The 15,306-nt window shown below is 48.9% G+C and overlaps 1 protein-coding gene across 12 annotated transcripts in view; it reads right to left on the bottom strand.

Moving 5' to 3' along the window:
* The window catches only part of LOC116851404 (Down syndrome cell adhesion molecule-like protein Dscam2), a 137,143-nt gene that overhangs the window by 17,111 nt on the left and 104,726 nt on the right, over positions 1-15,306 (bottom strand). For 6 of the 12 annotated variants that reach the window (XR_004379579.1, XR_004379580.1, XM_032830750.1 and 3 more), the window contains exons 6-12: positions 15,114-15,275; positions 13,997-14,280; positions 7,946-8,090; positions 5,379-5,530; positions 4,607-4,879; positions 3,888-4,172; positions 2,408-2,707 (exon numbers count right to left, since the gene is read on the bottom strand). Coding sequence is in view for 10 of the 12 variants with exons in the window: in XM_032830750.1 (XP_032686641.1) it covers positions 2,408-2,707; positions 3,888-4,172; positions 4,607-4,879; positions 5,379-5,530; positions 7,946-8,090; positions 13,997-14,280; positions 15,114-15,275 (1,601 nt within the window). In the remaining 2 variants the exon portion in view is untranslated. The remainder of the gene's footprint in view (positions 1-2,407; positions 2,708-3,887; positions 4,173-4,606; positions 4,880-5,378; positions 5,531-7,945; positions 8,091-13,996; positions 14,281-15,113; positions 15,276-15,306) is intronic. The other 6 variants (XM_032830754.1, XM_032830757.1, XM_032830760.1 and 3 more) reach the window with 2 other exon arrangements.

Genomic DNA, 15,306 nt, shown 5'->3' with positions numbered 1-15,306 from the left:
TGTATTTGGCAGGTTCTACTTCTTACTGTGGTGAAAAAAACGCTGCACAAGCGAGATACTGTGATAGAGTGGGAAGTATTCCAACGTTTCACAAGACGGCAAAATATCGGCCACGCATCGATCGCGTGCGACAATATATATATATGTATATATATAATAATATATATAGATAGAGATATATAGAGAGATACAGACGTATATGTATATAATATATGTAACATGTGAGTATACAGATATATATATATACTCGAGCCAAACACGATGGCGTGTGAGAGAAACAAGTAGAGAACTCTCGGAGAGAGAGAGGTACGCAAGTGTACGGGCGGGATGTGTCTGGGTGCGGATCTCGTGAGGGAGGCGAATAATAATAATAACGATAACAATAATAATAATAATAACAATATATATGTATATATAAGTACCCGCGTCTAACGACTAGTTCGATAAAGTACGAATTTAATTAATAATATACGTACTACTAGCCTACGTATTACCGCTCGTCGCGACGAGACGGAGGACGCGCGTTCGGGCTTTCAACGCTCGAGCTTAATACCGAGAGGTTCTGAGAGGCGCGCCGAGAACTCGGGAGCTTTATCGGCCGCCCCGACGAGCTTAAGGCCTTTTTATTGCGCTCGCGGGACCGTTACTTCTTCCCACTTTTGCGCGAAGGAGAGTTTGCTGCGGCGAACGTTACGCGCGAGCGTCCTCCTCGTCCCGTCGCGACGAAAGAAATTTAAAAAAGAGGAAGAGAAAGATGGGCGGACGGACGGACAGACAGACAGACAGACAGACCGACAGATAGAGAGCAAGAGTGAGAAAGAAACACGAAGACCCAGAAAAAGAAAGAGATAGAGAAAGAGAGAGGGGAGAGGAGAGAGAGAGAGAGAGAGAGACAGAGAGAAAGAAAAAGTGTGTGTATGTGTGTATGTGTAATAGAGATAGAGTTATATAGATAGATAGATATGGTGAGAAAGCATGCAGAAGTGAATAAAGGTTGCCTTCCAACGAGCCCAAAGGAAGAGCCAGCGCAAAGATCGGTGAAGATTTGGTCGTGAGCGTAGTGGCACGTGCTCGTACTCGGGTGATAACAAGAGATACTTCGGGGGGGCGTGTATACATACATATATATATATATAATTAAATATATAATTCGATAAACACACGCACACACACAGAGATAAATATATACGTGTATATATATGTATATATAGATATATTTACATGTAAAAAATGTGCAGGCAGAGTGAGATATCTACGGCTACGTAAAAGAGATGTAACCATGCCGATTAAAGAAGAACCGATGCTCACATACACACGCACGCACGCAGGCCAGAAGAGAGAGTTTATGTTTCTTTTTTTTTTCTTTCTTTCATTCTCGTTCTTTTGTTTCTTTTTTATATACTGATCGTTCTCATTTACTGTAGCTGCAGTTGCTGATGTTGCTGTTGTAGTTGTTGAAACGAGTAAAAAATAAGGAAAGGTGCAAACTGTTACCTTTATTATTCGGTCAAGTCAAGCAAACCTCGGGGATCCACGAGATACCGACGCATTCCCAGAGAGCCAAAGCAACGCAAATGTAATACACACTGTGTCTGGGGTAAGAAGGAGTCTCGACTGGATCTCGAGGAAGAAATCCGATCGGTCGAGGGTAACAGGGAGAAGAGGACAGGCCGGTGGAGAGAAAGGAGCAGTCGGGAGCAGTGATGATCGTGATCTCGCCCGGGGGTGAACGTGATCACGCTCGGAATTTCGACGGTGTCGTCTTTAAGTCCGGGGTATGGTTCCACGTGGACCGCGTCTCTCGAAACGTCACATCCTGGCGAGAACACGGCTATGATGAACTATGGTGAAGCGGGAACCGAGTCAATAAGCGCGGCGATATGTCGATAGCCGGCGGATGATGAAATGGCGAGTGACGAGAGGGAAGGCGGGAACCACGGGACAGATCTCCAGAGGGTGACGTCCGAGCCCGACAAATTTCGAAACTTCGTTACGGAATATCGACGTCACACCGAAAACCCGCTCGCGACTATCTTCTGCAATAATATAACTGGCGTGGCGCGAGTACCAATAAATTGACGAGAAACTCTTCTATTCTACCGTCGCGCCACGCGCGCACACGTACAAGTTCGCGCGCGCGCGCGCGCGCATTCACCATCTGTTGTTGGAGCGACAACAATTCGTATAACTCGCGCGCGGATACGAAAGGAACTGGAAGTTACTCGTGCCGAGTAACAGATCGCGGCTTCTTTTGAAACACACCAATGAAGATATTATCTGATATCAGAGCCGAGCAGCTTGAATCTATCGTTTTTAGTCGTGATGGTCGGGGTGGAACGATATCTCGAAGGGTGGCGAGGTGATCATTAGGAGCGATAGGACCAGGGGTCGGCGATCATCTAGTTACCTTTTACCTGTAGCTTGGCCGTGTACCTGACCTCGGCGGCGGGGTTCGCGGCGACGCAGGTATAGTCGCCGGAGTGCTCGGCCGCGAGGTTCGTTATACTGAGGAGGCTCGAGTAAGGATCCAGTTGGGAGACGTTTGCGACGGAGGCGAGATTCGGTGGCAGGGGAAAAGGACTTTGGCCGTCTTTCAGCCAGGATATGGTTAGGGGTGGGTCCCCCGCCGCGACCCCGCACACCGTCCGCGTCCGCATCCCCTCGGATAGTCCCTCTTGGAACGTAAATGGCTCAATAATAGGGGGTACTGGAAAAGGTCAAGAGAGAAGAGAGAACCATACGTGAGAGCAAGAAAAAGATGGCACCAAAAAACGCAAGAACCTTGTATACCAGGTATATGTGTTCTTTTCATATATATATGCATAAATATATATGTATATATACACACACAATTTCGGTGGAGGTATATATATATGTATGTGTGTGTATATATGTATATATATTCTTCTCTTGTTTTCTTTCTTTTCGTTTTCGTTCCGCTTCCGCATCATATAGACAGTAGTACGTCCATGTATATATGTATAGATATATATATATAGAATATAATATGTATATATATGTAGAATATGTACAATAGAGGCAGTATAGTAACGTAGCAATGTAGAGGAGAGAGAGGGTGGCCCCGCCGCGGACCTGCCCCTGACGCCCTCACACCTTGTACACATAGTTTGGCATCGCACACTTGCGCGCAGCATCCGATCCTTTCCAACGCAAGAGCGAGCGTTCGTTCATTTTTTCCGAAGCTACCGCGGCGTTTCCTCCGAGATATACCCGATCACCGATCGCGCATTTTGTGTCTTACAATTCTCTCCTAAAGGGCACGGGACTATATATACATCATCCTCAAGAAAATTGGAGCGAACGTGTGCCCTCTCAAAGTGGAAGGCGTCCGCGGATCGCGGGAGATCGTCAAACGACTGGACGCGCGGGAGGAAACGCGCGGCGTCGCTCTCGAGAAGCCGATAGTAGTGCGGCTTCCCTTCGAGGACGTGTGGGAGAGGTAGAGGCGGGTATCGTGCATAAGGAAGAGTCACGCTAAGCGTGAGCAATCTTTAATTACAAGTCGCCAAGTCTCTACGTTCCTTGGCGACGAAAGGTCGACGGGGTCTCGCTCGAGGGCCGCGGATATAACGCTTCGTCGTCCACGTGATTCAACTCTGCGCGCATCTTTTGAGGTCCCGGCTCGAGCGAATGGTTCATTCGGATGGCTGGATGACTATTCGGCGCGGATTTCGACAGATTTCTCGCGGGACCGTTGGCCGGTGATGGTCGGCCAAGCGACTTGTCTGAGCGCGAGCGACGCGCAGCCCATCGCCGAGACCGGCCGTCGTATTTCGCACGCACGCAACGGACACACACACGCACGCAAAACTCGGGCGGTCAGGCGGTCGTCGGGCAAAATTGAAGGGGGCCTAGAGGAGGATTACCATGAACCACAAGCCGCTGCGTGTGCGATACCTCTGCGGCCACGTTACGGGCCACGCACGAGTAGTTGCCGTTGTGATCTGGAGATAAACTTTCAATCATCAGTATGCTATTGTACTGGTCCATATTGGTGACAGTCACGCGCTCCGACGGCCCCATCGAGCGTCCGTCCTTGAGCCACGTGATGGACAGCGGCAAATCGCCCCTGGTCACCGAGCACGTCAGGGTGGTGCGCTCGCCGAGGTGCAGGTCGCGATCTGCCGTGAACGGGCTAATTTTGGGAGGAACTGGAATAATAACAACGAGACAGCTCGTGAGCGCGTGGGTCATACATAGGACACGGCGGTTGGTAACATGGCGTGTCTCTGCCTCCTCCCGCGTCATCCTAGAAATTATTTACCGCCGTCCCCAACGTTCCCCTTCCACTCTCCCACCCTCCCTCCCTCCCTCTCTCCCTCCCTCCCGCAATCATCCTTCCCGAGCCTATTTTGACCTCGTTTTCGTCCCTCGTTCCCCAACGAGCGGACTCGACCAAGTGTTCTCCGGTTTGCCCTCTTGAGTTGACGACGTAGCCCGTCGTCGTCGTTGTTGTCGTCGTGCCGTCTCCTGGTATACGTGAGCACCGCGGTTGATCGGCATCCTCGTGGGTCGCGCGAGAAATTGGCCATCATCCTCATCTGCGACATTCGTTATCAGGAGGAACCGAAAGTGAAGGCCTTACCGATCACGGCGACGTCGCCGGAGCGCCTGGCGCTGTGGCCTTGCTTGTTTCGCGCCCAGCAGGTGTACACGCCGGCGTCGCCCTTCTTCTGCACGCTGCTGATCATCAGAGTGCCGTCCAACAGCACCTTCTGCCGCAGGTCGTCCGGTAATTCGCGATTCGCCCGCTCCCACTTGATCTCATCAATCGGATATCCGGCCACCGGACACTTCAAACGCAAAGTTTCGCCGGCGACCGCGGTCACTTTCGGGATGAGACGTATGTACGGCAGTCCTGAACGGGAAATTCCGTATTTTCTCCTTTTGCGTGGCTTTTCAGCGCGTGCCGGGCTCGACGAATGAGCGAACCGGTTGGAAAACAAGCCGCGTGACGCGATTTTTTGTTAAGTGTCTTTTCCTGTTTTACACATGTCGCGCTTTTTCAGGCGTGTCCATTAATGGAATTGTCGATTCTAAGTGCTTGCACACTGCTGCGCGCTACAAACCACGTGACAATCAAATACAGTATATGCGCTTTTGCTTCGAAAGAGAGATAGAGAGAGGAAAAGAGCTCCTATAATTACGTTGGTTTACACGATCATCGTAATTGATGATCGGCTGCTCGCGCCGATGGGTCTAGCCCGATTAAAAATCTAGAGGGGCGCCAGAATGACGCGACGTCAATTTCGGGGGCCGACCTCACTGGCGCCGACGCGCGCATGTATGAAATTAATTATAATTTATTTCACATTATACACACACACAGATGGGAATAATTAGCGGAAGTTACGTACCGTAAACATTCAGCCGCGCAGCATGTGTCACCTTTCCCGCGCGATTTTCCGCGGTGCAGGAGTATTCGCCTCCGTCCTCCACCATCACGTGGCTTATGTTGACGTGAGATATCACGTCGCCGTGCACCGTCACGTACTGGCCGATGACGAATCTTGCGCAAGCAATCAGCGGGGGTGTCGTCGGTTAAACGATCCGTCGGTGTTCGTCGAATTTCAAATTGCAAATTTGAAATTCCGCGAGATACCCCGCGCGCATACATCTTCCGAGGAAGAGAGAGAAAGAAGGAGACGTTGTTCTACTGTCCGGCGATACGTGATAGCGACCTGAGTAATAATCCGTCGGTAGCGCGACAGCGCGGATACGGCAGCGTGATAAAAGAGAGCACGATAAAAGTCGAGAACCTAAAAAGATACGTGTAAACTTTTCGCGAGGGCCACTTCGCGTTTCCATCTCCCTTTATCGATCTGACGTACCCAGACGGCCGCCAAACCGGCGCGGCGGTCTCGTGAATTTCGCGACAGAAAGAAAGGCAGAAAGAAAAAGAGAGAGAGAAAGAGAAAGAAAGAAAGAGGAGGAAGAGAAAGCCGGCAAGCGAAAAAAGAAAAAAAGATTTCTAGTTACAAGATATTTTCTGCAATTCCATTTTCTAAGCGAAAACTTTCATTGAATGAGTATTCCTCTTTCAATGAAATGGACTATTAATCTGAAATTTACTGGATGTTATTTTAATATTTTCCCCTTGAATCAAGAGGAAATCACTTAGGAAAATATTTAGATATAAAAAATTAGCTAATAATGGATATAAATGCAAACTCTGCGATATATGTGTTGTATTCCATCGATACAGATGATGGAGACGGAATTTCTACTTGAAATATTCGTAAAATGGAGCAAGAAAGTGTCTCTGCGTCAAGGTTGGATTAATAATTAGTAACGGGGTCTAAGTTTGCTTGCAAATATAGCTAGAACGCTGCTGCTGTAGCACGTTTGTTGTAACACAAGTATGCTGCACTTACATACAGGTCACTACAACTGGTTGTCTATCCGTTTCGCTGGCAGACGCACGCAATTATGCGTGATCTCAGCGCGCTTCCTTTTCTATGAAGTTCCAAGTGAACATTCGGCCAAGATCTGCTCAGATCGCGCACTACTACGTGCGTCTGCCAACGAAACGCATAGGCAACCTGTCATATTGATCTGTACGTAAATTGATCTGCAATGCTATATACGTTTTACGCACCTCATAGATAATGTTCTAGCAGAAAACAGCGATAAGTTCCAACTGTGACATTTAGAATTCTATGTGGACTAACAAAACATTCTTTCGTGATGATTATTCGCATTGAGAAAAAATAGTCTTGCAGTCATAACGAAACTGATCTAGATGTGAGATATTAAGGATATGTGAGAAAGTAAGGAAGATAACTTCCGGTGTAAAAGCGAGCTGTAGCATGGAGGAACGTAAGCGAAATAGATTATTTTTATTTCTTACTCCAACTTACGCCAAGTTTACTTCGCGTATTGTGCCTCAAGAGTGTCGTGCTTAGAATATTTTCCTTTTAGTTTTATATGAGTTCTCTCGAGACTATATACGAGAGTAAGAATCCCTCTGGGATTCCGAGGATTCCGCTAAGAATAAAATTATATTCTTCCGCGGGTGAGGAAGTCGCGAGAGCCGGGAATTGTCTAGAATTTGTCACGTTCCATCTCGATCGGAGATCGTCGCGAATGGCAACTATAGCAGCGGGAAACGACGTCCAGCGGGAAAACGAGCGGCAGGGCAGAAAGCCGGGTGATAAAACGGGATATGTGCGGTAAGGTCCGTGTGCTGGATGGTCCTTTATGCCGATCGGTCGTTAAGCTATACGCGCAGTACCTCGTAGTAGAAGTTGACGGGCTTTCTCCTAGGTACGTGTCCAACGTACGATGTGGTCGCTCTTCTCTTCTCTTCCCCGCCTCTTCCCTTGCCTTCTCCTCTGCTGCCGTATATGCGCTAACGTGCATACGTACGTCGGTACTCGCGATAAATATTCTTGTTCCTCACCTCGGATATTGCGCGTGCGGAACTGCTCACGCGCGTGAATACGATCGCGAATGTCAGGAATTACGGTTCAATTACGGCGACGGCGACGGTAACTGACGTTTAGGGCGCGCCTCGCGTTCGACGTACTGCGCTGTTGGCTGCACCCTTTGCTTTAGGCAGGCCCACCTCGACAATTCTCATCCTTCTCGCGTTGCTGCCGCGTCGCGACGACGTTAATAGTAGCGCGTCGTAAAGGCGGCGTCCGGCGTGCTAAAAGAAAATGAAGTATAACGCGCGACATGTTGGCCACGCGCTCTCGACATAACTCAATGCCACCATCCGCGCAGACGACGACGACACCGACACACCCTTTCCCTTCCTTCTTCTCCCGCTTGTCCCCACTCCCTTTCCTTCTTTTCCTCTTTTCCTTTTTACCCGCGCCGCATGACCATTAGTTACGCCGGTGAATTACGAGATATCAGTCTCGAATGGCGAATATCGGCAGAATGCGGGCTTTTTGGGGGAGAACTAGGGCGAGCTTACCTTCCATTAGTCGGTAAGGGAAAACCGTCCAGCGCCCACGATACCTGAGGTGTAGGGTTTCCCGCGGCGGAACATTTTAAGGACACGGCTGGTCCTGGCTGGAGCGTCTGCTCGATGAACGAGTATAGCAGCACGGGCGGAGCGTCTGAAACGTGTAAGGCGAGCTTAATTACGCGTAGGCGAGCGAATTTATGTCGCTGGGCGTTATCGTTAATCGAAGCCGTTAAAGCGGGAAAACACCTGGCGCCGATCGCCCGCCGAGATGGAAGCGTAATTTTTGTACGCCGCCACGACGCGGGGAGATAATTAAGGCGCGGATGGAGCTCGCTGCTCGCACTCAAAAAAATGGCGCTGCGCCCTCACACAGCGGAATCACTATCTAGATACGGAAAGTTAATCAAGACGAATAGACCAGCAAAAACCGAGATATCGCATGTGTTTTGCATTCGATCGATATAGAGGGCAGAGACAGAATTTCTCTCTCGAGTACTTGTGAAATTGAGCAAAAAAGTCTCTCTATAACGACCATTCAGATTACAACCAGTCACACTTCTTGTAAAACTTAATTGTGGTAGAGAAAAAGATTAGCGAAACGAGAGACAAACGAATGTGTAATCCACCCGTCTAAACTTGCTTACAGATATTGCTAGAACGCTGTAAATTCCACGTATCACAATTTTCTAGTAGATACAAAAGACGGGGATAAGTTTTAACTGTGACATTTAGGGTCGGTTTATCCAACCTCTTGCTAACTAACAGTTAAATCTTATGTCTGTTTCTATCTAATTTAAAGTAGAAACAAAGACGTATGAGTTAACTGTTAGTTAGCTTAGCAAGAGGTTGGAAAAACCGGCCCTTAGAATTCTATCTGGAATAGCGAAACTTTTTCTAAGTGCGGACTCCGAACTCGGAATTTAAAGATAGATGGAGTGTTAGAAGGGGTAGGGGGGTATATTTTATATCCTCGGATATTTGTATTTATTCCTGCAATGAAAACGCGGATCATACCGTGGATTACCGGTGTAATCCACGCGAGTGCCGCAACCCGACAATAAAACGCGAGTGCTGCGGGGCTAAACGAAGGGTTACGAGCGCGTCGCGGAAAGAAGAAGGCGAGCCTTCTCGCGTACGAGGGCGATATCCTGATCCTGAAAGCCGCCACGCCCAACGCGCCCATCGCTATACGAAAGACAATGGGTTCGCCGTCGCGGAAGCGGATATTTCTTTTTTCTTCGTCGACATTCCAACCACCAACCGCCAACACGGAGTAGAGTACGATTGATTCGCGAGACGGTGGCGGCGGCGAAAAGAGAAAAGAGTGCAGGAGAGGAGACGACGCCGGCTATGCTGATGCGGATCTGTCGTGGCGCGAGATCGAACGGACGGCGGAGCGTAGCTGCTCGTAATTAAAAGTATCGATTCCGCCGTCATTAAAAAAGAGAGCCCTGTTGTCGCGAGGCGAGAAGAGAGTGGCGGATCTCCGCCGCCGCCGCCGCCACCCCCGAAGAAGAGTGGGAAGAAAACGATGTCGTGCCTGTATAAATGGCAGATCCTCGGCGGCTCCTCTCTCGTGCTCGCGAAAGCGTGCGCAAATCGATGAATGTCGTCTCCGATGCCTGCCGGCGATCATCATCAGCTCCCTGCGTGCCACCTAAGCCACGACATCGCGCGCTTCTCTTCCATCTCCGGTGGATGAAACGGAATTTTAAGCGATGGTGATAATGACCGCCGGCATTGCCAACGACAACGCGCGAGGTGGTGGCTGCTCGCGACACCTGCACCGCCGACGTGGAAACGCGCACCACAGACGAAGACCGGGGCTAGATGCCTTATATTTTAAAATTTCGAAGTTACGACTTCTTAGGCAACTAATTGTGACTAAATATTGTGACTGATAAACATGATAGAGGCAACCTTCTTCTGTATTAATGCCTATGAATACGATTCTACGAATGCGTACAAACGTGGTAAGAATAAATCCCAAGTGAATTCCGAAAATTTATCAAAACTCTATCATATGAAATAACAATATTCTAATATAACATTTAATTAATGTTATCTAAAATTACACAGGCTCACAATTTAATAAAAGTTGTCTGTGCTGGGGATTTGACTAGGTGTACTATACGTATTTTTGGCTGCTGAATCCAGTGTCAGATTTGCTCCATCACCCTTGAGTTTCCCGGAAAATCGAGGAAATCGTAAAAAGGAGCAAATATCCAGGTTTTTACGGAGACATGTATTCAAGGAAAATTCTAGAGTGACGAGTAACCCTATAACTCCACAACCAACGTTGAAAATACATTATGTACTTCAACATTTGATGACTAGAACAACCCAATAACCCATATACCATCATACATATTCGGTTTTAGTTCACCCATCAATCCTTTAATATCGCACAGATTAGAAAATCTGTGCGTGCCCTATCATGGTCACATTCATGTTATTGTCCACGAGATGGAATCTTTTTTCTATTCGAAATATCAATTCTACAATATATGATCGTCGATCAGATAAATCCTGCTGCTTCAGAGGATGTTGGAGACGATGACAACTGCCCCGTAAGGGCATGTGTAGAATGATTCGTTTTCCATGTTGAAGTACATAATGTATTATGGGGTTATTCGTCACTCTAGAATTTTTCTTGAATACATGTCTCCGTAAAAATCTGGATATCTGCTCCTTTTCACGATTTCCTCGATTTTCCGGGAAACTCAAGGGTGATGGAGCAAATCTGACACCGGATTTGGATTCAGCAGCCCAAAATACGTATAGTACACCTAGTCAGACCCCCAGCACAGACAACTTTTTTAAAATTGTGGGCCTGTGTTATTAGTAATTTGCACGTTATATATATATATATAAATTTTATATTTATACTTGCAAAAACATACAAACATCAAGCCGCGTCCTGAGGACGTCATATTCTTGCGAATGACTGAAGTTCGCAAGTTTCTTACTTGAGGGTCTCTTCGTTCTCTTATTAGACCATTAACTCTGAAGTTCATTGTGTCTAAACCGTCTTGCGACCTACTGTACAGCAGCCTTCTCTTTCTACTTTCTGACACATTTTGATTACAGGAGTAGTGTAGGAACTAGGTCTAGATATTATGTCTATGACGCGCACGTACACCGACGTCGAGATCCTACGTCTTTCTCCATTGTCTCGATATCTGAATATACTAGAAGCCGCGCGAGTTGTCGAAGCCAAAATGATGGAAGATGTACGCGCGGTGCGGCACGTCTATGCATAATTAAGCCGCGAGGATAACGGTATCGGGACGTTTCTGGATCCCCTTCTCGCGACACGCTCGTGAAAGATTGATGATCAGCACAGAGAGCGATTGGATTTCTATGTTGCGCGCATTGCCGTTTACAGATTCTCGTCGTTCGCCCGTACATGCGACGATTCCATTCCCGGCGAACGGTGCATAAAAACGGCAAATTAAAGCACTCGTGCTGGTTAGCCCGCGAATTGGCAAAAACGCGTTCTCTGAGCGCCGCCGCCGGCCCCGCATCTGGCACGGAACACGCGGAATTCATTTTGAGTAATTTGGCAGTTCTGTTCGCTCGAGGAAATGACTTTTCTGCCGTTCTCCATTCTGTCGCGCACTACCATAGAAACTCGGCGCAAAAGCGTTGGCGCTCGCAATTGCAGCGGACAGAACGTTTCACGCGCTTCCCCGGCGATGCACACGAGGTCCGCGCTGCTCCTGCCCGGTATTACCGAGCACTTGTATCAAAGCGCGAAATAGAAGTTGCTTCTTTTCATTCGCGTACTCCGCTCGCTCGCCCGGCATTGACCGATAATCAACCGCTGCCGATTTTATCTCCGCGCGACTACAATCCCCTAGGATGAACAGTAGCGTCGCCGTTAAATCGCGTACCGCGCAAATCAGCCGTTTCTGGCTACTCCCTAAACAGACACGCGGCCAACAACACGGCGATCGAATCGATAAAGCTAATCGCGGAATGTCGGAACCGTCAAATATACATGAAGGCCGTCGACCAATCGTGCGTGGCTACGCCGAGCGAAGAGATTTTACGAGCGAATGGTGCTTGAATATTTCGCGAGAGGGGGGGAGGGGAGGAATGCATTTCGCACAATTCGCCGAGGTGCATGGTCTCTCTTTTTCTCTATCTATCTATCTATTTATCTGTCTATCTCCTTCTCTCTTCCCCTTTCTCTCTCATTCTCTCTACCCTTCTCTCTCTTTCTCTCTCCGGCCTCGGAAATGACTTTTTCTGCAGCCGTCCGCGCCGTCCCGGCCGGACTGTGCGGCGCGTCGGGTCGGGCCCGTCGTTTTCCTCCTGCCGGTTGTCCTCGCGCGGCGAAATTGCATCGGCGATCGCTTTGTCTCGCTCGCGCCCGCCGGGATGTCCCTGCAGCCGTCGGCACTCGCTCGCTCGAATTCTCTTTGACGTAAATTCCGTGCATTACTGACGCTGACGAGCGAGAGACGCTAACTTCATTGTTGTTTCAAAGGCCCTCCTCTCTGCCTGGCTACCCTGCCGCGCCACCCACACACCACCACCCGCAAGCCTGGTCTAGATATACGGGGTGTCCGAGCCTGATGCGCCGCGCGTTATCAACTATTAACGATTGATCCTTCGACGAGATGCGGCCCGCGGAACGGACGCTCGTCGCGGCTTCTTTTGTGCATATTTTCCGACGCCGTTCCGCGCCCGCGACGGCTTGGGAACTCCCCCGAATTAAATCTCCGCCGGAGCGTGACCCGCTCCGGGAGCCAACTGACAAACAAAGTTCCGCTCGGTTTCTCGCGGTGACGTGCTTAATTCGCGGCAGCCCCTTGATTCCCGACGTTAAATATCTCCGTAATTAGAGCTGTCGCGAATTTTTTTTTGCGGTGGCGCGCGAGAGGGCGAACCCGCGTCAGCTAATTCCGCGGAGGAATCCGTTCCCGCCGTCGTCCTCGCCCGCGCTCGATGCTGCGGAGAGGATGAACGTCCTTTCCCCCTTCCCCAAGTTTCTCCGCCGCCGCCGCGGTGCGGAAGAACACGGCGCAGAGGACAGGGGTGTGTGCCGGGGGTGCTGACGGCGTAGCTGCGAAACGAGGTAAAGCGCTGCAAAAGAAGACCTCTCCACTTCAAAGTGCGCCGGGTCCTCCACCCCTCAGCCGGCAGCTCGGCACGCGGACGCCGCCTCTTTGCCGAGTAATCGAGTTCTGTGTAATTCGATAGGTATAACGCGGCCTGCCGATCGGCGCTCCAGTGTCTTCTCTCTCACCCGGGCACCTTTGACGGCGCTTTTCGAGGATGACGCGAGGACGATAGACAGCGAGAGAGACCGCGACAGAGCGAGAGAGAGAGAGAGAGAGACCAGCGAAGAGAAAGACGCGGGTCAATGTCCTGACGCGAGGCTCCGAGTCTCCCTAGCAAACGTCTCCTTTATTATGCGGAATCTCGGGGGATGATGTCGCAGTCGTGCGATCAGAGCACTCTATCTTATTTCTTATAATATTCATCCGCAAAATCGCACACATAATCATCCTGCCATCTTGTGCCTCTGCGTAATCATTATGTGCCCACAAAAAGCACATTAAATACTGTACACAGAGAAGGACTAAATATAAGACATTCTACGTTAAAAGTTTAAATTATTCTTTATGCTTTGGTCTTTAAATATTCATATTTAAAGACCAAAGCAATAAGAATGGAGTAGGTCGGGGTGTTTTCACCTTACGCGTACCGTCAACCATTCCTGCCTAATTAAATTATGCTTGTGTGTTTGCACTTCTTTTTGTTGTAAATATTGCATGCTTGCTTTTCTCGTTGACCGTTTAGCTAACTGCACTCGAGAGGAATGTTTCCGGAGAGCATGATAAATTTATCTATCTATCGAGCTGAGAGACAGCCACTTCGGATTGTTCAACGTTACGTCGAATGTGCGTTTTGCCGACCTCGACATGTCTGCTCCGCGACAGGTTGCGTTCACTCGAAAATTCGAGCTCGCCAAGTATTCCGGGGATATCGAATGGAGGAAATCATGATACGGGAAGGCGCGGCCCGAGGGAAATATTTACGTACCACCCAGTTGAAGTTCCGCCGACGCTTGAGCTGTATCGCCCTCCGACCGTCGTACAATGCACTGATACATGCCGCGATCCTCCCGGCCGATCCCGTTGAGCCTTAACAATTCCGATTGCCTCCCTGTCCCTGGAAGTTGCCGACCGTCCTTGTACCACGTGATAAAGTGCGGCCCGGCTTGCGGATGCGTGCCGACCTCGCATCTGAACTCGGCGTTGCCGCCCAGGTGAACGCTTAGCAACGGAGGCGTCACTTCCACGTGAAGAGGCGCCGTCACGATTAACCTGAGGGATCACGATAAAAACGTTCACGTATTACATCGTACGAAGCATGCTTTATCATGCGGCGAGATCGAACGACGCGGGTCGCGGCGACGTTACCGCGAAGGCGTGAGGCGACGTGAGTGATGTGTCTCTTGGAGAGAACGAGATAATATGCGGAAAAAATTTAATTAGATAAATCAATTTCTAGTGAAATATGAACGAATCCAGAAAATTCCAACTGAGGCTGCCAGAATTCTGTTTTAATTAGGGCCACTTTTACCAACCTCCGGTTTTAATAACTTTGCAGGATTCCAGTTGAAGTTGCTGTTGGAGGAAAAATGAAAATCTAAATTGAAAGTGAAGAGTGATGAATGTGGACTGATAACGCTACAGCTAAACATGAAAATGCATGTCCCAATATGATAGAAAATTTGATTAGGACGTGCTCTTTTATGCTTAACCTAATAGCGTTACTAATCTACATTTATAACTACTCACTCTTTTCATTTTTTTCTTCAACATCAGTTCCAGTTGGAATCTTACAAGCTTACTAAAACGGTTAGTTTAACCAGAGCTTGGTTAAAGTGACCAACCCAAAATCGCTCGTGCGGACGCAACAGCTACAAGTTGGTGAAGCTGGGCTATATTCTCCGTAGTATCTGCAACTTAGCATATTTTGCTTCGCTGATATTACATTTGTTTATTAAACTTCTTTTGAAAGCTTCCTTGCCTAAGTGACAACTTTGTTTGCAAAGTGCAAACTTTGTTTTTCCGTGTGGTAAGCGCGATAATGGAAATTAACAATCAACTGATTCTTCGACGAAATTTTCGATCAATTGTATCCTGATCGTTACCTGATCTCAGCGCTCGCCTCGCCACCAGGATTGGAAGCGGAGCAACGGTAAACCCCGCTGTCTTCTAACGTCACCGCCTCGATAGCCAATACCGAGCCGAGCAGACGGGTTCGGGGCCCGGAGAGTACCAGCATCGGTTCCGCACCGGTTTGTGCGTACCACCTGGAAGCGAAAATGTCGAGAGTGCTTTTAA

Source organism: Odontomachus brunneus, unplaced genomic scaffold (assembly GCF_010583005.1).
Source record: "Odontomachus brunneus isolate Ranch 3 - 2012 unplaced genomic scaffold, Obru_v1 Obru_scaffold_175, whole genome shotgun sequence".
Lineage (NCBI taxonomy): Eukaryota > Metazoa > Arthropoda > Insecta > Hymenoptera > Formicidae > Odontomachus > Odontomachus brunneus.
Note: the sequence above shows the minus strand (reverse complement) of the source record. Positions and strands in the feature narration are given on the sequence as shown.